At 41.4% G+C, this 27,695-nt stretch overlaps 1 protein-coding gene across 1 annotated transcript in view; it reads right to left on the reverse strand.

The window, feature by feature from the left end:
* Positions 1–569: 569 nt before the first annotated feature.
* The window catches only part of CATSPERB (cation channel sperm associated auxiliary subunit beta), a 67,730-nt gene continuing 40,604 nt past the window's right edge, over positions 570–27,695 (reverse strand). Inside the window, exons 16-27 of the mRNA XM_053928231.1 lie at positions 26,189–26,343; positions 21,771–21,958; positions 19,486–19,818; positions 15,615–15,754; positions 13,333–13,530; positions 12,431–12,541; positions 9,178–9,288; positions 7,787–7,922; positions 6,275–6,375; positions 4,803–4,877; positions 944–1,158; positions 570–650 (exon numbers count right to left, since the gene is read on the reverse strand). Of these exons, the coding sequence (XP_053784206.1) occupies positions 955–1,158; positions 4,803–4,877; positions 6,275–6,375; positions 7,787–7,922; positions 9,178–9,288; positions 12,431–12,541; positions 13,333–13,530; positions 15,615–15,754; positions 19,486–19,818; positions 21,771–21,958; positions 26,189–26,343 (1,752 nt within the window). The 3' untranslated portion in view covers positions 570–650; positions 944–954. The remainder of the gene's footprint in view (positions 651–943; positions 1,159–4,802; positions 4,878–6,274; positions 6,376–7,786; positions 7,923–9,177; positions 9,289–12,430; positions 12,542–13,332; positions 13,531–15,614; positions 15,755–19,485; positions 19,819–21,770; positions 21,959–26,188; positions 26,344–27,695) is intronic.

Raw genomic sequence — 27,695 nt, forward strand, 5'->3', positions numbered from 1 at the left:
CTGAGCATGTGCTGCTCAGTTCGCTGTCTTAGTGATGCTGCATGCGGTATGCTGGGGAAGGCTGCCCCTGCGGTTCTAAGGGATGGGGCTGACCGATGTAAATCCTGCCCAATTCCTGGACCGTGCTAGGCGGCAATGGAGTGGCAAACTGGAGATATCCAGCTTGTGAGTCTGATTCTCGCACCCACTTTGCTCCCAGGCCTCTCTAAAGAACTTCCATGATATATGACACAGCCATGGTTCTCAGCTCCCAAAACTGGGCTCTTCGCCCAGGAGAGGGAGGATCTGTGAAGGGACTGGCCATCTTGGGATGACGTGGGGCGGGTGGTCTGACAGCGTGCACAGGTGCGCATCTCTGGGTTCCATGCTCTTTCTGGAGCAACGCCTGGCCTGGATGCCGTGCTCTTCCAACACCCCGTGATGGGGGTCGCATTTCCCTCTCTTTGGGACCACAATTTGCTTGTGAAGTTGCTCTGAGAAACCCAGCTAGCTCCACCTTTAATTCTCATGAAGCTCTGAAAGCATGCCTGTGGGTTAGCCTCCTTCACAGCCGATCTCGCCCTGCGGGACCACAATCTACTCGTACTCCTACTGAAAAGAGCAAGGCCCCGGTGTTCAGATCCCAAAGAGTGGGCTCCAGTCAATAAAAGCTGAAAAACACAGAAAACCCAATTCACACTGAGGCAGTTATTATTTTTATATTATTCTAAGAACCCAATGGAAAAATCCTTTATAGAAGGGTTGACATAAAATTTTAAAACAAAAGAATGGAATAGTAAACATACTATTAGCAAATAGCAATTTGACAAATAGCAATTTGAGTTTTAATGGTAATTCCGTTGTATTTTATATAGATTTTATATAAACATTTAAATACATTGTTCGAGGAATTGTCTAATAAAACTAGGAAATAAAGAGAAAATTGGGATAATCCAGTGTTCACCATTCAGATTTTCACTGATGAGCCTGCTGGCTGACACTGGTATTTGACAGGTTCATTTTGTTTCTTCTGAGGAATTGTTTGAACTTGTCTAATGGGTGGATGTTACGTATTTGAAGCATAAATACTATAAAAATCAATCCCCCCATCACCACGGCGGTCGCGATGGCAATAAGTGTGTGTCCTGGAAATGGCAGTGGTACTTCGTCAACGTAAATCTGCAACAGAAAAAGCAAAGTCTTTAAGCTTTCTGGATCTAATAATTCACGACAGTGAACTTGACCCAATTCCCACACGATGGGGACCCTGCTAATCATTCAGCAAAACTCTGCCCAGACTTACTCAGCATGCACAAAACTGGGAAACAGTCTCTCGATGATTTGGTAAATAACAATTGCCACACAACAGACAGGGAATAAGAATCCTCCTTGTCACCCTCTGCCTTTATCGTGTCTCCTTCCTGGCAGACGTAGGCAGATAGGACAGTTAGGAAGCCATCCTGCACTCATTTACGGAGGGCCAGGCCCAGTGTGGTGGGAACGGGCCAGAGAATGCCTCACTGCCTTGGCGGGAGTTAGGGGAGGCGCTTCCTAGGCAGGAGGTTGAAAAATAAGTGGGTTCACAGAAGAGAAGGAGAAGAAGGGACACCAGGCAGAGGGAGTCAGTGTGTGCTTTCTCAAGCTACCATCTCTTTAGAAAATCCTCTCATTAAGTGCTGATGTAGGAAAATTTTTCTATATTCGAAATGGTCTCTCTGCCTGAATGGGTGCCATGTTTTGCCGTGTATAATGTGCCCTTTTTTGCCCAAAATTTTGAAGCAAAAATAAGGTTGTGCATTATACATGGGTGGTACTAATTTTGTATCTATATAAATGTTTTTAATTCTTTTATTTATGCTTATGCATTAAAAGTATAACTCTAGAAAGTGGTAATGGTATCTGTATGCAAAATAAAACCCTGGAATACAATCATCAGTTTTGTTTCTAAGTAGAAATAAAAAATTGAATTAAAAAGTTAAAATGAAAGACTTTCCTGAAAGTTGGGGCCAAAAATGTGGGTGCACATTGTACACAGCAAAATTTGGTGGATTAGGAAAACAGGTTTCCATAGCAGAGATAGGGTTATTGGCCAAGAGGCACAGAGGTGTCTTTTTCCCTGAGAGTTTGGTTTGGGATGGGTGCCATTCATGTGAAATGTACAAGTAGGGGCATAAGGAGATGAAGGTGGTTCAAGCCCAGTGGCTCGTGTTTCCTCAGTGAAGTAGGAAGCAAGATCATCTTTTGAGGTAGAAGAAAGTGGAGTTGAATGGAAATAGAACAGTGGGGAACGTGGGCAAATGCGAACTGGTAAGGAAAAGGATCGATAAGGGTATAACTCAAGTTAAATGTACCACCATCCTTCCAGTGACCCAAGGAGCTGCTTTCTTAGAAACAGTCCCTATATGCTACCCATTCTTTCACGATTCCTTTCAGATTCAGTATTTCTCTTCCACTCTCAATACGGCTACTGGGAGCTTTATTAGCTCACTTGGTACCTCACTTGGTATAAGCTACTTTACACTCTTTTAAAAAATTATTTAATGATTCTTTTCCTGTATTAACTGTGCAATTACTTCCTTTTTACTTTTATTCATTTTTGTAGTTTTTCCTTCATGCCTGAAAATTCATTTTCTTCTGTTGATACTTGTTTTTAGCCTGAAGAACTTCCTTAAGCATTTTTTTAAAGAGGAATTTTGTCAACAGTGGATTTTCTTAGTTTCCTTTACCTGAAAAAGCCTTTATTTTTCTTTCCTTCCTGAAGGATATTTTCACTGGATATAGAATCCTGGATTGACAGTCTTTTCTCTTCCCTCCCCAGCCCCATCCCAGCACTTTAAAGATGTCACACAACGTTCTTCTAGCTTCTTTGGTTTCTGATGAGAAATCGTTCAAATTGGTGTTCCCTTATAGGCAGTGTTATTTTTCTCTGGATGATTTTGGGACATTTTTCTTTATCTTTGATTTTTAGTAGTTTGACTATGATGTGTTTAAACATGATTTCTTTGAGTTTACCTTGTTTGGGATTCATTAAGCTTCTTGAATATGTAAATATATATCTTTATCAAATGTTCAGCCTTTATTTCTTCAAATATATATTTTTTCTGCACCCATCTCCTCTTCCTCTCCCTCATGGACTCTAGAGACATAAATATTAGAGCTTGTGATATTGTCACAGAGGCCCCTGAGGCTATTCTTCTAAAAATCTTTTTCTTTAGGTTAGATTTCTACTGATTTACCTTCAAGCACAATTATTATTATTTTTGCTATATCCAGTCTGCTATTGAGTCCATCCAGTGACTTAAAAATTCTTCAACATTGTATTTTCAGTTCTAAATTTTCCATTTGAATATTTTTATAGCGCTCCCATTTCTCTGCTTAAACCCCCTCCCTTTCCATTTCTTTGAAAATGGCGCATGGTTAAAGTATCTGTCTGAGAAATCCATGTGTTGTCCTTTGCTCGCTGTCTTTTCAGAATTGAGTCTATTTTCTTAGATCTGGGTGTGTTGAGTCATTTTGGATTGCAATCCGGACATTGAAGAATCATGTTATGAGACTCAGGTTTCTGTTAAGAATTCTCTGGCAAATGCTGATTATCTGTTTGTTTCAGCAGCCAGTGACGCTGGCTGAGCTGTGAGCGCAAGGTAGGCTTTGCCATCCCAGGGGCGGCTCCAATGTCAGTTCCAGGTTCAAAGCCTCTGCTATGCTATTGCGTCTTCTGCGTTCCTGCGCCACTCAGGGCTTATGCTGGAACTTAGGTGGTGTTTACATTATAGTTTTATTTTGAAGCCTTTGCTATGCTTCCTTAGGTATATTCCGATTGTGTGCTGCTTGGTACCCGTGCTAGTTCATATACAGAATTGGTAATCTCCTTCTCTAGCTCTCTTCTCTTAGAGATTCCCCCTCCTCCCGCTTTCTACCCCCAGAAGCCCTTTCCCAAGTCCTCTGGGAAGAATGCTGAGAGTCTATAAGAACTTTGGCTCCCTGCACCATTGTGGTGTTCCCTGAAACTGGGCTGTTTGGGGAACAAGATGGTGAGGAACGAGAGAGGAAAACAATGGGGATTTCCTGTGATGCTCTTCGTAGGTTGGGTGCCCCTTTTCCTAATTCCTCCACCTAGTGGGATGGGTGTTCTCGCAGGTCTTAGGTGTCTGCTCTGCTGCCATGGCTTCGCAGCCCTGCAGTTATGAGATCCATTCTGGGGTTGGCCTTGGGGCCAGGCCAGGATAGCAAAAGGAATGGAGGCCGGGGGAGACTGATTTTACTATTGATAAGGTGGTATCGGTATTTGACAATGAACGAGTCCTCAATCAATTTAAGGAAATCCGCTTTCCTTCCCATTTCCCGTAGGCGGCAGATATCACTATATAAACTCGTAAAAACGAGTCACTGCACATCATTGGGTGGTTTGGGGAGGCTTATTTTGGTTCTGAATTCTTTAGATCTTGTTAGCTTTTGTCGTGTTTAAGGCTCTACTGTTCTCATGCACCTAACCCAAGGTAGGGTAACACCAGAAACGACAGTGTTACAGATGTATGTGTCTGTGGCAAGGTGAGAGGGAGAGGAAGGGCAAGGAAAGTCAGAAAACTGAGCTAACACGGAAGGTGGAGGGTGAACAAAAATAAATACAGGTCCTGCCACCTGTCATACACCCTAACTGCATCATTACTGACAACACCACCACCATTCTTCAGGATCCCCTGTCTCCAAGCCTTGTCCATCACACAAGTTTGGCCGTTTTGAAAACCTCAGTATCTTTTGGACTCATGCCTCCCATGTTATCTCCCCAGCCCTCCCCACAGATGATAGCTGGGCACTCACCGTACCTGAAATTCTTCCACTAGTTTACAAAAAGAGACTCCTGGAATAACGGACACTCTGAAGTGAAAGAGCTCAGAGCCCTGTGGAAAGAACACACCTGGTCCTTAGCAGCACAGACATATATGTGTGCAAACATACATGTCTGTGCTGCTTTAAGTAAAAATGCACACTGGGGCCACCTTCCCACAGATGTTGCATTGAAATCCCAAACACCAGGAGGCTCTGGGCATACACTATATTCTTCAGAATGAAAATGGAAGAAGACAAGAGTTTGAAATGGAGGGATTCGGAAGCTGGTACTGCACTTGGTATTCGGAATGCAGAGACAGAAATATGAAACATGGCCTTGATGCTCATGTTGGGCTAGTCCTCATATGAATGGTTTCGATATGGTCTCTAACTTTCACTGGCTCTCTCTACAAGTACCTAGGCGATATCAACTCCACGTGTTCTTATGGGTGGCTGGGACCAGAAGGCATGTCTGTGTACATACAGGTGAAGACCCCATAGCCCCAAGATTTTGGAAACACCTTTCTGCTCCACCTTGATGGATAATGTATTAGTCTTGCCTATCAGCTCAAAAAATCATTAAGTTAATGCTTAATTCAACTTTCGGATACCTTTAGAAATAATAACATTGAAGGAAATGGAAAAATAAACACTCTCTGTACACAAGGTCTGTCTGGAAATAGTCCAGCCATTATAACGAGAATGGTTTGCACATCATGGATGGAACCTGGCAGCCACGGAGAATGGACTGGAATGTGCATGCGTGAACAATGACAACCTCACTGTACTAGTTAGTAGGGGCGATAGACACCGCTGAGTGAGCATGTGTACTGTGTGGCCATTGTATTCAAAATGCCTGAGTGAGTAGAGCAATGAATCTGCATCAGAATTTGCATTAAGCTTCACCATTCCTCTGTGGAAATTATTCAGATGATTCAGAAGGCTGCAACTATGGGCAACGTGATTGGCAGCTTCATCACAACAATGTGCCTGCTCATGCATCACATCTCATGCAGAGTTTCTTGGCAAAACATCAAATCATCCAGGTGACTCAGCCCTCTTATAGCCCAGATTTGGTGCCCTGCAACTTCCAGCTTTTCCCAAAACTAAAATCATCTTTGAAAGGAAAGAGATTTCATACCATCAATGAGATTCAGGAAAATACGAGAGGGCAGATGATGGCAACTGGGAGAACTGTGTGAGGTCCCAAGGTGTCTACTTTGAAGGGGACTGAGGTGTCATTGTCCTACATATAAATGTTTCTTGTATCTTGCATCTCCTTTAATAAATGTCTCTATTTTTCACATACACGGCTAGATGCCTTCTGGATAGACTTTGTACTTTAAGGGTACTATTTCCACCACTCATGGATACCTACAGTCAGTTTAACACTAAAGCCAATCTTAGTTTAGACATATACATTTTATCTCAACTTAAAACAGGAATAACAAAAATGCTGCCAACTTACCTTTATGCTTAAGTTGAGGCCTGAAGGATTATACACTGGAACATTAAGAATAGATTCTAAGTAAATTTTCAGTTTTCTAACATTTTCTGGTACGGTGTGTCCTAAAAGTACATGAAATATAGTTTAAGTACATGCATGCTTTCTCTCTCATTTTGTATAAAACTTAGTACATACATTAAGGTACAATGAAAGATTCTACTCCATGGCGTGACTAAGCAAGCTATCCTATGTGTTTAGTTCTGCTTGACTTTGTGGAGGATAAGTTTAGGGGAGATTAGGCCTCATATCTCACATGGCTTCTTTTCACAGGCACTGTCAAGACGGACAAGAAGGACAAGGACTCTGACCACCTTAATTCCTTCCAGCTCGATGCTCATGACCAGTCCTGACCTGTACACGCTTTGTGTCTTTGGCAATGAGATATGAATGGACCCCTTTAGTGGTTGTTAAGTGATGTTAAATAAGGTGGCAGAAAAATTTCACAATAGAATCACTAAAACTCTTTCCCAGAAAAGTGCTCAGTGACCCCTGCTTTTCTTATAATTCTTTCTAAAACCACATGTGTAATGTGGGGGTTAGAAATTGCAGTGGTGTAATGATATAAAGGGGGGAAAAAGCTCTGATTGGAGCATTTGCCAATTCCCATGGTGTCAATACTCTCACGATGGATAATTTCAAGCTACCAGTGGCTTAACAACCAGTATGAAAAATGCTTAAAGGTTTAATAGTCAGTGCTCCAAGCTGGTAACAGCAGGCTCCAGCACACCACAGAAAATGGGATGCTAGTTAAAGCAAAATATTTAGCAGTGTTTTTTGATTTTTTTGTTTTTTTTTAACTGATTTTTCATTCCAAAAGTGCACTTTGGGCAGCGTAAGACCCACTGCACATCAAATGTCTAGATATTTGGTGACAAATGACTGATCAAAACTGTATTCAATTCAATCTATCTGTCTGCCTGTCTGTCTGCCTGTGCTTTAAAGTATTCATACAAAAAACCCCTTCAAAACATGCAATAAAAGACTACATAATTGAGGTAAAATGGAATTGTGAAAAATTTCATTTTTCTTATTTAAAAGGATTTGTGCTTTTCATTTATCATAAAATCTTAAAAAAAATTCTTATATGAGTAACAGATAAAATTCGACAGATTGGCGACACCTTGCGTAGCCTCCTGTGCAACGCTGCGGACGCAGTGAGAGGAGACACTTAGGCTGACATGTAGCACAAATCCAATCAATCATTTTTGCTACTAATCTACAAAATAGCTTTCAGGTATTTAACAGTTTAAATTCTTCACAAATGCTTTTATGCCATAGAACCCAGGCCACAGGAAGGGATGAGGAAGTAAGAGGGAGATCATAGAAGTAGAATGAGCAGCAGAGTGCCACCTGATTCAAATCCTTTCCCAAAGCACTCTGGCTGTCTCTTGGGCAGTTGTGGTAAGTGACTTATCTAGGTAATAACGACAGCACTTAGGAGGTAAGATAATTATAGAAAAAAGCAAACCCTACTGAGTTCCCAGTTTTCCCTCTCATTCACTTCCATCACAGTGACCAGATACGGAGTTTCCACTGGGACATGTCCGTCCTCGCTGTGAATTTCCAAAGAAATCGGGTATTGTGTAACTGGAAACTTAAAACGAGGAACCTAAAAGGCAAATTCCAAGAATGGATGTACATTTGGGAAATTCAATTCTAATTTGATTTCCTAGTAAAGAATAGGTAAATAGCTACATTCCCTAGAGTTTGGCTACTCTAAATGAAATGGGCCACTTAAGGTTTCTGACAATAAAAATCTGTCTTACAGCAGAATCAATGCAAACTCCAAAAGGGATAGACAAATTTTGTGGTAACAAAACTTATAACTTTATATGGGCCTCTTTCACAGGACTTTACTACGAGGATTTGCAAACTCCTTTAGCTACCCCATATCCCATAAGTCACTGCGTGACCTGGATCCTGCCCGGTCCCCGCACACCTCTTTCCTTGCTGGTCGTGATTTTTCAGCCACGCTTTTTAAGCTCAGGCTCTGGGGTCAGAGTTCCAGTTTAACTCCATCACATGGGACTGATGTGATCATTGGCAAATTACCTGGCTTTGCTGGGCCTCACATGGAATCATGGAGAAGGCTTAGAGCGGGTTTTAATGTACAGTCAGTACTCAAGAAATATTACTGTGATTCAGCAACTGGGGAGTTTTAGAGGTACGTAATAGCAACCCTCATAACTTATCGATGGTGACTATCCCAATATTGTATTAAGTGATCAAATCTTTACATGTAAAGGTAAAATTACTTAATTTAATGCTATGTATAGTCTTATAAGCATTTGAATTAGTTCTACTTGAAAGTCATACCAAGTACATACCTAACTTGGCTAATGCAAACACGAGCATGATACACCAAAGAATGCTTTGATTTCCTTCGAACAGAAGGAAATATTTGACACAACCTGTTCTCTTCACCAACCTGTTATACTTACTGTCTTGTATTTTGTCACTACCGCCAGACTAAACTTCCTGATTACAAAGACTTCAACTTCTCTTATCCCAGAACCTGATATACATTAGATACTACAATGTTTTTGAATGAATCAATATTCACCATAATGTAGTGGAGTGTTTGACAAGTTACAAATTGTTTTCATGAGGACATGAGCGGGTATCTTTATAAGAAACTGTGGAATGGACAGGCAGAGCAGGTATTATTCTATTTTACAGATGATGTTAATTAACTTCTCTGGGGACATTTAACTCCAGGTCCTTTTAGCTCTGTATCATCTTCAGTTCTATGTCATAATAAGACATCATTTCCATCTTAGTTTTTGTACTTAACCGAAATGTGCATTTCAAAACCTATTTCATATGAAAGCACTCTGTCGTCAGGTCATTAAAAGTTATCTCACCTTTTCTCTGCAATCTGAGAAAGCAACAGCATGCGAAAACTTCTGGTCGTGTGTGCAATTGCACTCCTCCCGAGTGGACACATTAGCACACTGTTTGAATTTACCAGATTTCTGCAAATAGAATGAATATAGGGTGACTTTTCTTCCCTGTGGCAGGATCTCTACAAGCTGAGTAAATCCTCAAAAGAAAATTTGTTCCCTGAGTAAATAAAATCCCCGAGAAAGGGGAACAAATCCATTAACAATAAAGTGAAAGTAAAGTATTTCTGAATTCTGTCTCCTTGCTTGGTGATTTGAACCCAAGTATCTCTGGGCTGCTTGCCAGTTTATTAGTTGTCATAGCTGTCTTAATGCATGTGAAGTGGTATCTCATGGTGATTTTGAGTTGTGTTTCCCTAATAATAAATAACGTGGTTCAGTGTCGCTGAGCCCTTCCCTGTCTCTGCCCTCTGTGTGGGGTGTGCCTTGTCCCAGAGGAATGTCGTTCGTCTCCCCTTCACCCTAGCCTGCGCTTCTCCTTCATCGTCCCCTACTGTTTGGTTAGCCCCTACTCATCTCTCGGTCTGACCCCCTTGGACCCAGCTGGGCATCCCTGATCCATCGTCACCTTGCGTGCTTTGCGTCTGTCTCTACTACGTCCATCTGAAACTTCAGGGCAAGTGGGGGCCCACCGGGAGATTTTTTTAAAACTCGGATTTCAGGACTACACCCCATAGTTTCCGATTCGGCAGCTATGAGGTGAGAATGGGAATGCTGTGTTGTGGAAATATTCCCAGGTAGCTCTGCTTCAGGTTGTGCAGGGCCTTGCTGGTCACAGACACTGCACTGGATAACACTGTTTAGTTTATACGGCTGTCTAGTTTGATGCCTGTTCTCCCCCATTAGAGCGAAGATCCCCGAAGGTGTCGTGTTCACCATGCTCATCGCTGTGTCCTCAGAGAATATCTGTATAGTGCCCGGTGACACTGCTGATGCTGAAGTTAACATTTGTCGAATTTCAAAAGATGCATTAAAAAAACTTTCATCTACTTAGGTGTATATTAGATATATTTCCTATTCAACTCTCCCCCCAAAACCCTGAACTGCCCCCTCTAAAGATTTCCATGTAATGCCCTGGCTGGAGTGGCTCAGTGGGTTGAGTGCTGGCCTGCGAACCAAAGGGTCGCTGGTTTGATTCCCAGTCAGGGCACATGCCTGTGTTGTGGGCCAGGCCCTCAGTAGGGGGCATATGAGAGGCAGCCACACATTGATGTTTCCTTCTCTCTCCCTCCCTTCCCCTCTCTCTAAAAATAAATAAACAAAATATTAAAAAAAGATTTCCATGTAAATACAGTAAAACTGTATTTTAATATAGGAGGCTTAGTTGTGGTGACACACCAGGTTTATCTTTGTGAGAAAATGCAATTGAATAACTTAGTATTATAATTGCTCATTGCCTGGAGCAGAGCTTCTTACCTTGGAATCCAAGTTAAGTCAACCTCCTCATGTTGTGTGTGTAACAATATGTGTAAATGTGTATTATTGCTTTGTTCAATAATTTTTAAGCACTCCCCATGCCTGGCACTGTTGTTGGTACTGAAGATACAGTAGAGAACAAAATAGATTTTTTTTTTAAAAAAAAACAACTCTGCCTTCTGTAGCTTACCTTTTTATGAAATACAATAAATAAAATAAATGAGTAAAATATGTAAACTGTAGGAAGTGCAACGAGGAAAAATAAGGCAGGGAAGGTGGATGGCGGTGGGTTATAATGGAGATGGGAATTACAGTTCTAAACAGAGGGGTTAAGGAAGGCCTCACCATGAACGGAACATTTAAGCAAAAACCTAAGGGCAGTGATGAAGTGTGCTGCATTGTATTGGGCAGAAGAACATTCCAGACAGAGGAATTTTTTGAAATTGCATAGGCCCTGAGGTGGTAACATGTCTGGCGTATTTGAAGAACAGTAAGGAGGCCAGCGTGGCTAGAGCAGGCTGACCTGGGCAACAGCGGGGCAGATGCGGTGTGCCGAGGCCAACCCACGGAGGACCTTGTAAACCACTGGGAGAACCTGGCTTTTACTCTGACTGGGACGGGAAGACAGTGGAGACTTTTGAGCAGGAGAAACAATTTCATGTCGTTGTGTGTGTGCATATGTTCATGGATGGATACGAATGTCCGTTTGCACACACATACATAGGCAGCTAAGTGTGTTTTTCTGGAGAGAGATTCCATAGGCATCTCTGGTTCCATCCCACAATGCACTCTCCCTCTGTTCTCTGCCTAGGTCGCTGCACACTCCAGAGAGGCAGAGTGCTGCTGGGTTATTTTCTAGGAAGAACCTTGGCGGGAGTTTAAATGTACCTGTGTTGAAGCAAACACTCTTCTTTCCTTTTGGGCTGCATTATTTTTTCAGGGCTGGAGGTGTGAGATGGGTCTGGGGGCTCTTTTTATTTGAGAAAAGATGCTTTCAGCCCATTCATCACCCTCAAAATCTAAATGGGACCCAGGGAGAGGCCAGGGGTAAAGGGTCCACTGGACTTCTTGATTCTAAAACAATATCCAGGAATAGTGGTAAATTGAGAGGGACTAAAGTAGTAGTAGGAGGAATTGGTAGCAATAGTAGTAGTAATCATCATCATCATTGCCACCACCATTAGCACCACTGTCTTCACCAACATCATCACCATCACCACCAGCATCATTACCAACATCACCCTCAACCCATCACCACCACCACTAGCATCATCATCACCAACATCACCCTCAACACCATTGCCATCACCACCAGCAGCATCATCACCAACATCACTCTCAACACCATTGCCACCACCACCAGCAGTATCATCACCAACATCACCCTCAACACCATCACCACTACCACCAGCATCATCATCACCAACATCACCCTCAACACCATTGCCATCACCACCAGCAGCATCATCACCAACATCACTCTCAACACCATTGCCACCACCACCAGCAGTATCATCACCAACATCACCCTCAACACCATCACCACTACCACCAGCATCATCATCACCAACATCACCCTCAACACCATCACCACCACCACCAGCAGCAGCATCATCACCAACGTCACCCTCAACACCATCATCACCACCACCAGCAGCATCATCACCAAAAAGGGCAGGTGGAGCATTTTACTAAATGCAGCTTCTCATTTGATCCCTGTAGCTACTTCCAACTGTAATTTTCCTCAGTTATCTTGAATTCAAATAAACGGTAGTTTATTTGTAGAAAAATGACTCACCTTTGACTTGTGAAACAGATTTCTGGGGATGGGCTTGCTAGGATCTGCGTGGTAAAAGTTATCTGTAAGTGGAATGGCAATTCCCATGTTAGATGGAGGCCTGTAGTTTATCTGCAGGTGATTAAACAGAATACGTCATTCATTATTTACTATGGCTTCGAGTTAAATATCTTGACTTTCCAGAAAAGCATTCAAAGCAAATATTTTCTTTTTAGTTCCGGGTATTAAAGTAAATTTCTATTCACCCTATGCTCCCAAACCCATATTTTCTGGAATTTTAACAACTTCAATCCATGGTAATATAAGTTGGACCTTGTAAATAAGTGAAAACCCTTTTATTACCTAAAATAGTGGCCATAAAATCAATGCAAATAAAGGTTAAACACCTTATAAAAAGTTCTAGTAATGTGTTTAGTAAATAACTCTTCAAGTTTTGTTATTTGCTTTTTGCTACAAGGAAATTGATAAGTAATAAGTTAGCAGAGTACTAATTCATATTTTAAAAATAGTCAGATTCTGACAAGGCAAAAATTAAAATAGCGTCTACATTGAAATGGGGCCGGTAATTTTAGCTCAGGACAGATCAACATAAGGACAAGTAACTTTATATATTACAAAAGCCCAAGATTATGCCGCCATTTATATACATCAATGACATTAATAACAATGAAACTAAGTTACCAAAAAAACATTATTCCAGAAACATTTTACATTTCAGAAATAAGTCATTGTCACATCCTTGAAATAACATGAGGACTGAAAAATAACTGGAGTGTTTTGAGCATCTTAGGAAAGGAACGCTAAGACCGAATGGCTAGCCAATCACACAACAGTAGTATACCACTGGTACCCTTAAAACAATCTGCTTAGGTTGTTTTTGTGTGTGTGGTTTTGTTTCTTACCGGCAGAGTTTTGATCATGTTGAACCCCTGGCTGTCTTTGTGAACCCCACTGAGCCAGCCTTCCAGCGGGATCACTTCACTGGGAATGTGGCGCATAGACTTGAGGTAACTGCAGCTGCTCTTCAGTATCGGCACGAACGTTGTAACAAAGCAGTTAGTCGATGCTTCCCAGACAATAAACGACAGGGAAGTGGTTCCCTGGAAATATCCAAATAAACGAAGGTGATTTCAAGTCACTGTGACAGGATGCGCTGTGTCCACACAAAATTCACATGCTGATACCTTAGCCTCCAGCATCTGGGAATGTGGCTGCGTTTGGAGAGAGGACCTTTAAAGAGGTACCTGAGTTAAAATGAGGTCAATAGGGTAGGCCCTAATTTCACATGATGGGTGTCCTTAGAGCAAGAGAAGATCTGAACACGGACACGCACGGCGGGAAGGTGATGTGAAGACACAGGAAAGAGGTGAGGAAAGCGGCCCAGAAACCAAGCCTGCTGACGCCTCGATCTTGAACTTCTAGCCTCCCGAACTGTGAGAGAATAAATTTCTCTTGTTTAAGCCTCCCAGTCTGTCGTATTTTGTGATGGCAGCCTGAGCAAAATAACACAGTAACCAACTAAAGAATATAGAAAAAGAACAGAAATAGAAAAAGAACATTAATAGAAAACAGAAATAGAGTGATAAGTGTGACATAAAGAGCTGTTGGAGAGTAAATCGTAATAGAAAGCACATTCTTCTCCAGGAAGAAATACATTCCTATCTAGTTGGATAAGGGCAACACGTGCAAACGAGCAAGAGTCAGGAAGGACTTATTAAATAAACACCATAGTCACATCCGGCTCACATAGATGGGGCTTCCCCCACTCACGGATGAGCACCCAGACATTTGCTTTGATGATATGAATAGAACAACCTCTACTGGCGCACATTTTGAAAATAAGTTACTCACTTAGCAATCACTGTGTGTCCCAAAGATCTGTCTTTAGTAGGAATTTGTGCACAATAAATGTATTGCAACCTGGAACAGTATTAACCATTCAACAAAACTTGATAAATTGTTTGAAATTTTTAAGTATTTTGGGAATTTTAAGAATGCAGAAATACTAATAACTTTAGTGGTATAGCAAACTCTGGTAGTGGGAGTTTTACTCCTATTCCCATATTCTATAGCCATAAAAAATGAGGTATTTTTAATGAATTTTTGCCCAAACACATTGAACCAGAATCCAAGCAGGGTTATACTTGTAAAGGAAATTTGGGGGCGGAGGGGAAGCACAAGTTCAATAAGACAGAAGGAAGCAGAGAGGAAAAGCTGGAATGTTGGACATTCTAGAACACAACTGACCCCATTTCTACAATTCAACGGCAGGAGAATAAAATGGAATAGTACCTTTCAACTAAAAGAGACTTAAGAGATAAAAATAATCACATACTGTATGAATCTTGTTTGTAGCCCAATTCAAACAAACCAACTATAAAACATTTTGAGAAAACTGGGGAAATTTGATTATAGGCTGAGTTTTACAGGTCTTATATAGGTGTTAAACTAAAAATGTAGTTTAACAAGTTTTAGGGATGACAGTGGCGTTGTGAGTGTGTGAGGGAAAACACACACTTTTAGAGACGTAGATTGAAGCACGCAGGCGTGAAATGACCAGGTGTTTGCTATTCGCTTTAAAATGTCAGAATTAGCAAATTAAACAGGATGATTTAAACAAAATTAGACAAATTAAACAAAAATGACAAAATCTTGACTATTACACACTCTGAGTATAATAGAGGTATGCAAATTCTACTTTTGTCTATATGTTAAAGTCTTCACGATAAAATAAACCTTTAGAATATGTAGAAAAGACTTTATTGACTTGAAAGGATTGAAACAAATGGTTTAAGTGGAAAGAACAAATATTTTTAAGTGTATATACAATGTTCTCCCTGTTTGGGGGGAAAAATAGGAAAATACCGTTAAGTTCTCAGTGACTAAGCATTTTCTATGTTTTAGATGCCCTACTTGAATAATCACATTTAATTCTTAAAACAACCCTATGAGGTAGGTTTTATTATTATCAACTCCATTTTATAGATAAGGAAACTAACCACAGTAAAGTGACTTTCCCAAGTTCACATTGAAAGTACCAGACATGAGATTTAACTCAGTCTTTCTTTAACAGAGCTCACTCTTTTAACCCCTAGCCCTAACCTAACCCTAAAGGCTTTTCCTTAGCTTATATTCTAGCTTTTCCATAATTAGTAGATTTTTTTGTAATTAAAGAAAATCTTACTTGCAGTAAAGCTTTGCTAGCTACAGAAATTTCCATTAGGTAATTATCAGCATCATCAAAAGAGCCTTCAGCTTTAACTTCCAACACAGTTGGGTTTCCAACAATGATTTTCAGTAGTGGTAGATCAAGTTTTCGAGCACCTATAGAAACAAGGCTAACGGTTAATACCGAATCATAAAAATTTTAAACCATTTAATAATGATTGGCTAATCAGGATTCTAGAACATCTACAGATTCTATTATGAAGACTGTGTAATGCCTGTGAATACATAGAAATTTATAGCGTTAACTTTAATAGTTATTAGAAAAATTTAACTTTTCAAATATTTTCTCCAAAATTCTCACAAAAATATTGCTCCACTCCACCCCTTATTTCCCCAGCCACGTTCTCAAGTGCATATAAATGTCATTTGGTTGGTACTGATCACACTGAGTTGGGTAACTCTGTAGAGAAACTGTAGCATAGGCTCTGTTTAAAGGGCTGTCAGTCAATTGTTTCCAAGAGAATACTTGTAGGCAATTAACACAGTATGTCGCCAGGGCAATTCCTGCCTGCAGGTCACCTGTGTGCAATCTTTCCATGCTGAGAAATTTAAAGGAAAAGGAGTTTTGAAACACTGTGTGGTCTAATGGCCATCTTTACTCATGGGAAATCAGGAGTGGAAGTAAGAACTGATTTGCCTGAAGTCACATCTGAAGCTTCCCTTAAATCAAAATCATCTGTCCAGTACTCCCTAAACTATAACTGGGGATTTTGTTAAAATGCACATTCTGATTTAGCAGGTCTGAAGAGGGAGCTGATACTTCACATTCCACCCCCTAGCTTGACTGGGGTAAATTGACCATCAAATTGTATGTTTTGAAAGTGTGTAATGCGATGATTTGTGATATGTGTACATTGCGAAATGATTACCACAATTAAGTTAACACATGTACCACCTGACATGTAGTTTATCTTGTGTATGTGTGTGTGGTGAGAATGCTTAAAATCTACTTTCTTAGCAAATTTCAAATACATAATATGGTATTATTAATTACAATCACCACACCATGCACGACATCCCCAGAACTTACTCGTTTTATAACTAGAAGTTTGTACCCTTTGACCAACAATCTGCCTATTTCCCCCTGCCCCGCAGCCCCTAGCAACCAGCATCTATTCTCTATTTCCATGGATTAGACTTTTGTTTTTTTAAGATTCCACATATGAGTGATAACCGTACAGTGTTTGTCTTTCCCTGTCAGCCTTATTTCACTTAGCATAGTGTCTTCCTGGTTTATCCATGTAGTTGCGAGTGGCAGGACTGCCTTGTTTTCTATGGCTGGACAATATTCCATTGTGCCCATGTGCCACATCTTCTTTATCCGTTCATCTGTCAGTGTTCACATGTTACTTCCACATCTTGGCTACTGTAACACTGCAACGAACATGGGAGTGCAGATAGCTCATCGAGATACTGATTTCACTTCCTTCAGATATGTACCCAGAAGTGAGATTACTGGATCCTATGGCAGTTCTATTGCTAAGTTTTCGAGGATCTTCCATACTGTTTTCCATAGTGGCTGAACCAATTCACATCCCTACTAACAGGGCACGAGGGTTCCCTTTTCTCCACATCCTCCCCGACTTTTGTTATCTCTTGTCTTTTTGATAACAGCCACCCTGACAGATGTGAGGTGATATCTCATCTTGGTTTTCATTTGCATTTCTCTGATGGTAATGAATGTTGAACACCTTTTCAGGTACCTGTTGGCCATTTGTGACTTCTTTGGGAAAATGTCTATTCAGGTCCTTTGCTCAGTTTTTAATTGAATTTTGGGGGCTTTTTTTTTTCTTGCTATTCAGTTGTATGAATTCCTTATATCTTTTAGCTATTAACTCCTTATCAGATACATGGTTTGCAAATATTTTCTCCTATTGCCATTTCATTGTGTTGATTGGTATTTATTTATATATTTTATTTTATTTATTTTTGTTGTTGTTGTGCAGAAGCCTGTCAGGCTGATGTAGTCCCATTTGTTTACTTTTGCTTTTGTTGCCTGTGCTTTGGGTGCCATTTCCAAAAACCAAAAAAAAAATCATTGCCAAGACCAATGTCAAGGAACTTTTCCCTTATGTTTTCTACTAAGAATGTTATAAGTTCCAGAAAAAATACAACTAAGCGAGGAAGAGATAGCCAACCCATCAGATGCACAGTTCAAAACACTGGTAATCAGGATGTTCACAGAATTGGTTGAATTTGCTCACAAATTAGATGAAAAAATGAAGGCTATGCTAAGTGAAATAGAGGAAAATGTACAGGGAACCAACAGTGATGGGAAGGAAACCAGGACTCAAGTCAAAGGTGTGAACTAGAAGTAAGAAAGAAACATTCAAACAGAACAGAATAAAGAAACAGGAATTCAAAAAAAATGAGGAGAGGCTTAGGAACCTCCAGGACATCTTTAAATGCTCCAACATCTGAATCATAGGGGTACCAGAAGGAGAAGAGGAAGAGCAGGAAACTGAAAACTTATTTGAACAAATAATGAAGGAGAACTTCCCCAATCTGGCAAAGGAAATAGACTTTCAGGAAGTCCAGGAGACTCAGAGAGTCCCAAAGAAGTTGGACCCAAGGAGGAACACACCCAGGCACATCATAATTACATTAGCCAAGATTAAAGATAAGGAGAGAATCTTAAAGGCAGCAAGAGGAAAGGAGACAGGTTACCCACAAAGGAGTTCCCCTAAGACTGTCAGATGATTTCTCAAAAGAAACCTTGCAGGCAAGAAGGGGCTGGAAAGAAGTATTCCAAGTCATGAAAGGCAAGGACCTACATCCAAGATTACTCTCTCCAGCAAAGCTTTCATTTAGAATGGAAGGACAGATAAAGTGCTTCCCAGATAAGGTCAAGTTAAAGGAGTTCATCATCACCAAGCTCTTATTATATGAAATGTTAAAGGGACTTATCTAAGAAAAAGAAGATCAAAAATATGAACAGTAAAATGACAACAAACTCACAGCTATTAACAACCAAACCTAAAAAAAAAAAAACCAACCTAAGAAAACAAGTAGAACAGGAATAGAATCACAGAAATGGAGATCACATGGAGGGTTATCAGTAGGGGAATGGAGGGGAGGGAAGAGAGGGAGAAACGGTACAGAGAATAAGTAACATAAATGGTAGGTAGAAAATAGACAGGGCGAGATTAAGCATAGTATAAGAAATGTAGAAGCCAAAGAACTTATAATGTACGACCCATGGACATGAAATGGAAGGGGGGGGAATGTAGGGGGGAATGTTGGTGGGAGGGGGTGTGCAGGGTGGAGAAGAATAAAGGGGGGAAAATGGGACAACTGTAATAGCATAATCAATAAAATATATTTTAAAAAAAAGAAGTACAACTGGTTGGTACAGAATAAACAGGGGATATTAAGAACAGTATAGAAAATGGAGTAGCCAAAGAATTTATCTGCATAATCCATGGACGTGAACTAAGAAGGGGGATTGCTGGAGGGAATGGTGGTACTGGGTGGAGGGGGACAAAAGGGGAACATTTGGACAACTGTAATAGCATAATTAATAAAATATATTAAAAAGCAAAAAAAACCCCAACACTCGAAATAACTATAATAATCCAAACCTTATTTTCCTCACTTGCAAAATGAGGATTATAGTCTAGCCCTTTAGGGTTGTTATAAACATTAAGTCAAAAAATGTATGAAAAATCATTGAATACAGAGCCTCGCACATAGTGAGTGCTCAATAATTAGAAGCTAATACTGTTATAAGTAGAACGCCAGCCGCTGTGGAAATCAAAGAGTGTATTTCACATTCAAGGTAAACAAAAACACCTCCTTTTGATGATTCCCAATAAAAATGAACTTACCTTCTGCATGAGGTATGACCTTCACTTGTAAAGCCTGGGATTTCCCCAGGTCCACGTATTTCAGGACATTGAGGGACAGTGAGTCATCGTGTTGCTGAAACCAGTAATTGCACGGCTTTGCATATATTTCCCATGCCCGTCCGTTCCTTTGCCCGAAGTCATACAGGAACCAGGAGTCTTTTGCGAAAGTCATACCATTGGGTGCCATTCTAGGCATGGTCGCCTTAGCTAAGGCGTTCTGATCGTCCTCAATGCTTATGATAAGGAAGCTGCTGTAACCGGGAATCACCACTGTCTTCTCTATGTCCGAATCTTGAAATGAGGAAACCACACCTGGAGCTAGAATGGGAACGACTCAATATAAAATAAAGCAGCCGACGTTCTCCAAGCAGACTGGTGCACGTCATCCATGAACAGGCTATGGGAGTTTTTAAGCTGTGGTCTTAACCATAAAACACATTGGCCAGACTTCAGGTTATACATCAAATTAACTTATGGAAAGTGTGTCATGAATATGTCAAGCGAAGACCTGTACTTTCCCCTTGACTATGAAATGGATTCTATAAAATTATTAGCAGGAAAAAACCATGTAGGGCTAACTTATTATAAGAAAGCTAGTTTCTTTGCTATAAAACTGCCAAGAGCCTTAATAGCCTAGAATCTTTATCACGATTCTTCAAGAGAAGGGTAATGTAGCAAGTGTTTTCCCAGGGCCTAAAGTCTGCCTGCACCATAGAAGGTGCTCAATAAATATTTGTTGAAGGCATGAATAATGGATTCTTTAAGGCGAGCACGAAGATTTAGGAGAAAAGAGGCCCTAGGGCAGGACCATAAGGAACCCCGTTGTAGAAGGAATGGAAAAACTCCACAAAGCAGACAGAGAGGAAATGAATGGAGAGAAGTCATCAGAGAACATGAGGAAGTCAAAAGAAGCCTGCTTCAAGGGGAGGGCTGCTATCATTAGCAAACGTTTCTTTTCTTTTCTTTTTTATTACCGAATGTTTTTGTTGGGCCATAGAACACAACAATACTTAACTCATTCTGAAAAAAATAAATAGAAGTAGCCAGAAGAGAACCTCATAACTCCCTTTATTATGTACACATGCTTTAATTTCTCCCATTTTAGATCCATCAACAAAATCCTTTCCTACCTACTCCCGAGGGCCACGTAAGTTCTCTCCTTCCCTTTCTAGTGACATTCCCAGAGTTGCCTTATTCCTGGTCTTCACCTCCTCTCCTAAATTTTTGAATTTAATCTGATTCGACTTTGGGCTATACTACTCCACCCAACAGCAGCTTTTGTCCAAGTTACGGAGACTTTCACACAGATCCACTGGCCAGTTTTCTTTCCTCATCTTACCTGACCTACTGGTAGCATCTAAACATCTTCCCTCAGTTCTCCTCTGAGCAGAACTTCCAACCTCCGTTCCAATTCTTCCCCATCTCCTGGACCACTAATTGTTACACCACCAGGGATTGGACCTCAGACCTTTCCCTTTCTATACCTACAGCCAGTTGCCACATGATCTCAGCTGGTCTCATAGTACCAACTGTCCGATATGTGCTGACTGCACAAATTTATCTCTCCAGTCCAGATGCTTTTTACTGAACATCAGACTCCTCTTTCCCAATATGCACCTTATCTCTCCACTTGGATGAGTCACGGCATCTTAAATTGAATGGGATCCCTCACCTGAGCACTATAGTAACCTCCCGACTTCTCTGCTTTCCTTCTTGCCCTTTCTCCATCACTGGCCCCATCCATTCTCAACACAGCAGCCAACATGCTCTTGTTAAGCATAAGTCCAGTGATGTTACTTTCTGCTCAAAACCCTCCAATGGCTTCCTATTTACTCAGAATAAAACCCAAATTCCTACAATACATTATACTAAGGTTTGATACATACATCTATCATATAATCCTTTGAAATAGAAATACCCTACATAATAGTGATTCAAAGTTATTTCATTATGCAGGGCAAAGAGTTCGTGGAATTTCTATTTTCTGTGATTTCTCCTGAATATTGTTTAATACAAAAATAACATCACAGGAATAAATAATAGGTACTACTATTGATGTAATATCAATGAAGTTATAGTTAGCTTTTATTATATTAGAAATATAAAACTCCTCCAGAAACCTAAATGGATGAATACTTCTGTAGATTGCCAATTGGACTAAATTTTAAAACCTACTGTTGTATAAATGAGCATGAACAACCTTCTCAAAAGATAATTCTTCATTTTTATTAGCCGTGAGAGCTATGATGTTTCATCACACTTACTTGGTAGTTGAAGAGTAAGTTTAAAGAGCCCTTGGTCTTGATTGATGGAAAGGGAACTAGACAAACAAGGACTGTCATTCACATCTTCTATTCCAAAAGGTTCTATTACTTCTGCAGTAACCGCAGACAGAAATCCTTCAGAAGGGCTATGTTGCAGTATCTTTCTTATGTAAGCCTTTCCACTATTCCTAAACAAACCAACACACATTAAGGAATTTGGATAAAACTGTGGCTTAAATGAGCAAGTTTATGAACATGCAATTTGCAAACAAAATGTACCACACAAATGGCCAACAAATGAACATTTGATTAGTATTTCTTCAACCTCATTAGTAATTAATAAAATGCCAGTTATAGCAACAGGATACAATTTTTCACCTATCAAATTAGCAAAGATTTTTTTAAATGACAGGGCCTTTTAAACATCAGGAATGGTTAAGAACTGAGTGGAGAAAGGCATTCATCCACTATTGATGGGGATTATTAACTGGAGCAAACTTCCCGGAAAGCAATTCGACAATCCGCAGTAAAAGCTATAGCATTATTTGTTTCCCTTTTGATTCTGTAAGTCTACTGACAAGGCTCTGTCTGAAGGAAGTAACTTGAAACATGGGGGTGCGGGGTGGAGGGATCTCTACAGATAGGTGTCCATCACAGCATTATGCTACAAGTTAGAAATAAGAATTGCCGACAATAGGAAATTTAAGTAGATATTAATACATGATCTCTCAGCCAGAAATGCAACTATTAAAATGGCATTGACAGAGAGTTTTTAATTACATAGAGAAAATGGTCATATTACAACGTCTAAATGAAAGAAGCCAAGTGGGGAAGCAAAGCCAACTCAACCCCGGGACGGAGGCAAAGAAACACTCCAGGTGAGGGAAGGATAAAATACTAACCCTGTAGCCCTGAAGGGGGTCAGGAAGCTGTTGGGAGCTTAAAGTTCTAAGAGGATGAAGTAGCACCATCGTACTACTAGGAGAAGAGCAAGAAATGCCCACCGAAGACCTAACTGCAGATGTAAGGCAGAATTTGGCTACGAGGGGTTATTTCTTTTTTAAAATTTTTTTATTCAAACCTCTTTATCAGTTTTTATTGAGTAGTACATATGCATCAAATTACATTTTAGAAGTTTCCATATTATTTTCATAGAAAACAAAGTTTGAAAACAGCATTTAAATACAGCATGGTATTCCACCTCAACTGAAACTTTTTCTTCTCCTTTACAGGACTCAACGAAATCTAAAAGTGAGCCATGTTGTAGATTTACTTCATGTGAAGACTTTTATGTTATCTCTGAAAATGAAAAGGATGGCTTTTTAAAGCCCATTTTACTGCTTTATACTATTATGGCAACTTGAGGACTGCAACACAGTCTCTTTTGAGGGAAATTTATGATTTTTTCCATGTAAAAATCTGCACCAATTAGTCATTTCTATTAACAGTGGTCATTTTTTTCTTTCATTAATGAACCTGACACACTGAATCTCTCATTTAAATGCAAGAACAAAGGCCAAGAAAAACCAGGAGGGGGCGTTACTAACGTGTTACATAGTTAGAGAAATGCAGTGTGACGTAAGGCAGACAAATACCAGCAATGAAATAGAAGAGAGACCAGAGACAGACCACTTCGCATACGGAACTATGATACATCACATGATAACCATGCAGATCAGTGGGGACCCACAGGGCGATTGATTACCTACCAATATAGAGAGAAATAAATCATATTCTCACTTCACACCACATACATCAATTCCAGATGAATGAAAAACTTAAAAATGAATAGCAGAAGTTTGAAACTACTACCAGATGCCATGGGAGACTAGTTAAATAAGTTGTGGTGTGTTCACGGGAGTGAATCATAGATGCACATATCAGTACTGAGTAATTTGTGAAACGTATGGAAAATTTAAAAGCGTAACACGTGAAAATCGTGGGAGAAGGTCCACGAAGCTAAATAATTCATTTAGCAAAGCTAAATACATTTTAATACATATGCGTGTGTTGAAGCTACAAAGAAAAAATGTTTTCAATGTTCACACAAAACTCAAGACAGTACTTGTTTCTGGGGGCCTGGCGTAGCCATGGGGGCTGGGGAGAGGTGGGAAGGAGAAGGAAATCTGCCCAGAATGATGCTGAAGGGAGAAAGGACCCAGGAGAGCTGCAGACACCCAGAGGTGTGGCGGTGATGGGGCAGTTTGGTCGTCACCAGTTCCAAGAGTGACATTGTCCTCTTCAAAGGATTCTGGAGGTCTCCATCAGGAGGAGTTCTCGCCCCCTCTTTTCACCTCCCTGCTTTCGTCCAAACTAGAAGGGCTAGAAACCTAAGCTATGATGGAGGAGGGTATGCATCGGAAAACGTTAAGAATGAGAGACACTCTACCTCCCCACACTCTGGGCTTCCCAGTTTGGGTCAGGTTCCAAATAGAGTTTGGGAAATAAATTTAAATTGGGTAAGAGTGTAACGTTTTTTAAAATACTAGACCGGGATGGAGTCATGTGATTATTACTTTTTTTAAGTCAAGGAAATACTTATTAACTTTCTGAGAGAAAAGTTATGGTTCTCGCCTGATACCTTGTCTAGAGGTAGAAAGGAAAAAGTCCCCAGAGGGGATTTTAGAAGACACGGGATGAAGAAAAACAAAGTTGGTTTCTCCAGCTTATTCAGCAGACAAGTTACACATCAATCAGCCCAGTTATTCACTCATTCAAAGCCTTCAGGGCTTCCTCCTCTCTTAGACTAACATCCAAACTCCTCACTGGGACTGCAAAGGCCCTGCCTGACCTTGCTCCGCTCTCCTGAATGACTTTCCCGCTTGCTGGTGACACAGGTCTCCCTGGCTGGTTTCCGTTGTTTGATCTCCCAAACACACACCAGGCTCCTTTTGGCTGGGGCCCTTTACACGCTGTGCTCTCAAGTCCGGAAGCTTCCCCCAGCCCCTCTCCTCGTTCTTCCATCTTATTATGGGCATCCCTGTCCTGAGAACCTTCCCAGCGCCTCCAACAGGGCTCAGCCCCCAGGAGAATGCTCTCTCTGTGCTCCATGCTTTTCTGTTGTAGACTAATGTCAACTGAATTAGCTTCTTGCCTACTTCCTGTGCTAGAATACAAGTTCAAGGGACATCTTCCTCGTGGCTCTATCACAGCACCAACCATAGTGCCTTCATGGATGAGTGCTCAGTAATTATTCATGGAAGAGATGAATGAATGTGCTTTACCCCCGACTATCTAGCTATCTGCCTTTGGCCTATTGCTGACCTCACAACCTCGGGCTCCCAGATCCTTGACGTACCTGCTGGTGTTCCGCTCCCACCCACCCACCCCCCCCTTCTTTGATCTTGGCTCTTTTCTCTTATTTCTTGCCTTGGAATCGCCCGTCCCCTAGGTTCTCTGCAAGCAAAGTGACTGTATCTGGTCATGGAATGTGCTAGTCTGGTTTTCGAATATTCTGATCCTTAAGAGAATTTTTATAGATTAAGTTATAAGAAACGCATATTAACATTGAGATCATATGAGCACGTTCATTTTTTAAAAAGTGATTCTATGTTCTCTGCAAGGACATACCTACAGTATAAACATGAATGAACGGACCTGGAATGTCACACAGGCAAAAAGCCACTGAAAACAAAAGAGTTCTAGAGATCGTGGGTGCTTTTCTCAGAGACAAAAAGTTCTACAAGCCTCGTGGGAAAAAACTACCAGCAGCATTTGTTCCATTATGCGCGACTCCAATCTTCATCCCCTCCTCCGAGGCGGCAGCTGCACGGGGCGTGGGGTGCTGGCTACGGGGCAGGGGGTGTGCTGACAAACCAGTTCGTATGGAATAAACAGATTTCCACCTGGTGGAAGGGGGCCCACCACATTTGGGATAGGGTGAGTTTCTGGTAATCTGAAATTGTTCCTTTTCTGGTTGTTAGTTTTGGGGGGTTGTAGAATTCATAATGTTCTTCAAAGACAGAATTTAGGCCTTAAAGACAGCTTTAAAGGTCACTGGCTCTTGCCAGTATCTTAGCAGTAAGCACCTCTGAGAATCCTGAGTGCCTGGTCACGCAATACTTCATGCAAGACGGCCTTCACCATGCTAGCTGTGTTCATTTTTAGGACGTACGAGAACATTGTGGGTAAGCAGTATCCAGCGTGGCCTTGAACATTTTACACTCAAGGTGGCAAATGCACATTTCTATAGCTTGGCCTCATGGTGCTGATATAACTGGCTCCCAGTTTCTGAAATTGGGGCGTCATGCAAGGTACCTTGGAGTCTACAAATATATTTGGCCTTGTGAAGTGTCAAAAAAACAAACAAACCCAAAACCTCTAATTGACCAAGAAAATTACTCAAAAAAGTAGGCTCGAAATTGAGAATCCAGAAACCAGTGTGCAATCTAAATAAATGTGAGGGACGTGGTAGCTACCTGGAGTGTATCACTTTTCCGGAGTGGATGTTGCTGAATTTCTTGGTATATACGTTCTCCTGTGGCTCATTCGCGGGCACGTAGGCAAAGAAGATCATTTCGTTCATGGTGATGTACTGTGGGGCCAGCGCAGTCTCGAAGCCCATATCCGGAGCCTGGAGTGGGGGGGAAAATATTGCATTTAAACTATTTTATACTTCAATTATGACAAAGTGTAGATTACAGATTTGCTTCCAGTCCTTACCCATAGGAATACTGTCTCAGCACGTGCTTTTTTAATATGCATGTGTGTGCAAGGAAAACGTCTGAGGAGTAAGGTTGCCTTTCCGATTCCTGTGCCCTGCCCCGACCCGTGTGGCTCGGTTGGTTTGGCGGCATTGTTCTGCCGGGGCACATGCCGGGGCTGCTGGTTTGGTCCCTGGTCAGGGCACATACCAGAGACAACCGATCGATGTTTCTCTCTCACATCGACATTTCTCTTCCTCTCTTTCTCCTTCCCTTCCCCTCTCTCTAAAAATAAACTTAAAATCTAAAAAACAAAAAGATAAAAAGAGAAAAATAGAAGGGTTCCTGTGCTGTTTGTAGAAGGCTGGAGCAGGAGGGCTTATGGAGCCTCGAGTGTTCCCTGCTGTATGTGCAGGACGAATCTGGAGGTGCAGGTTTTAAACTCGGTTCTTAGAGCTTTATTTCGGACAGGTGCTGGAAGTGCCTCTCTCCCCTCGCAAGCTGCTGCTCCTGGTCCCATGCTGGTGACTCTGCAAAGCTACTGTCTGAGTCCCCGACTCCGGTGGCAGGTGCCGTTCTCACTTCCACCGGTTCACGAGGCTTTCCCTCGCAGTCAGCACAGCCACCCTCAGCCCAGCTCTCTGACCCAGGGGGCATTCTATTTGACACACCCCTCTCTGATCCAATCCTGTCGCTTTGGGAACGCTTAGCGGGTGAGAGGAGAGGTGGACACTGGCCCCCAGGAAGCTTCTGGAGCTGACCTTGTTGCTGGACGTGAGGAGTGGTACACAGCACAGGCTGGTTGGGGGCCCAGCCATCAGAGAAGACCTCCACGGACCGCTTTCTGTTATGCCTTTTGCGACTTAAATTTGGGAACCCGCTGGCAAGGGGAGAGAGTGGGAAACACATGCCAGAGGAATCAGTGTGGACCTGAACAGACGGCTTATGGACTCTGAAAAGGCTGAACAGGCCTTAGACTCCTGTATGACATTCTAGCCTGGGCGTGCCAAAAATGTCCCATGAAAAGTGTGTGCAAGCCAGTGAAAGGTGGCATGGTGACGACTAAAAGCATGGACCCCGGCAAAGGTGGCATTGCCTGGATGGACGCCTGGTTCCAATTGCTAACCAGTGGGAGATATGACAGTGGGGTGGGGGGATAACTGATTTAGTCTGGCTGTGCCTTACTTCCTCATCAGTAAAATGAGGGTCCCTGGTGTCATTACATTAAGCGCTCACAGCAGTGCCCGGCATGCAACAAGGCCGAATAAAGATTGTTTTTTCC

The sequence above is a fragment of the Desmodus rotundus genome, chromosome 7, assembly GCF_022682495.2.
Source record: "Desmodus rotundus isolate HL8 chromosome 7, HLdesRot8A.1, whole genome shotgun sequence".
Lineage (NCBI taxonomy): Eukaryota > Metazoa > Chordata > Mammalia > Chiroptera > Phyllostomidae > Desmodus > Desmodus rotundus.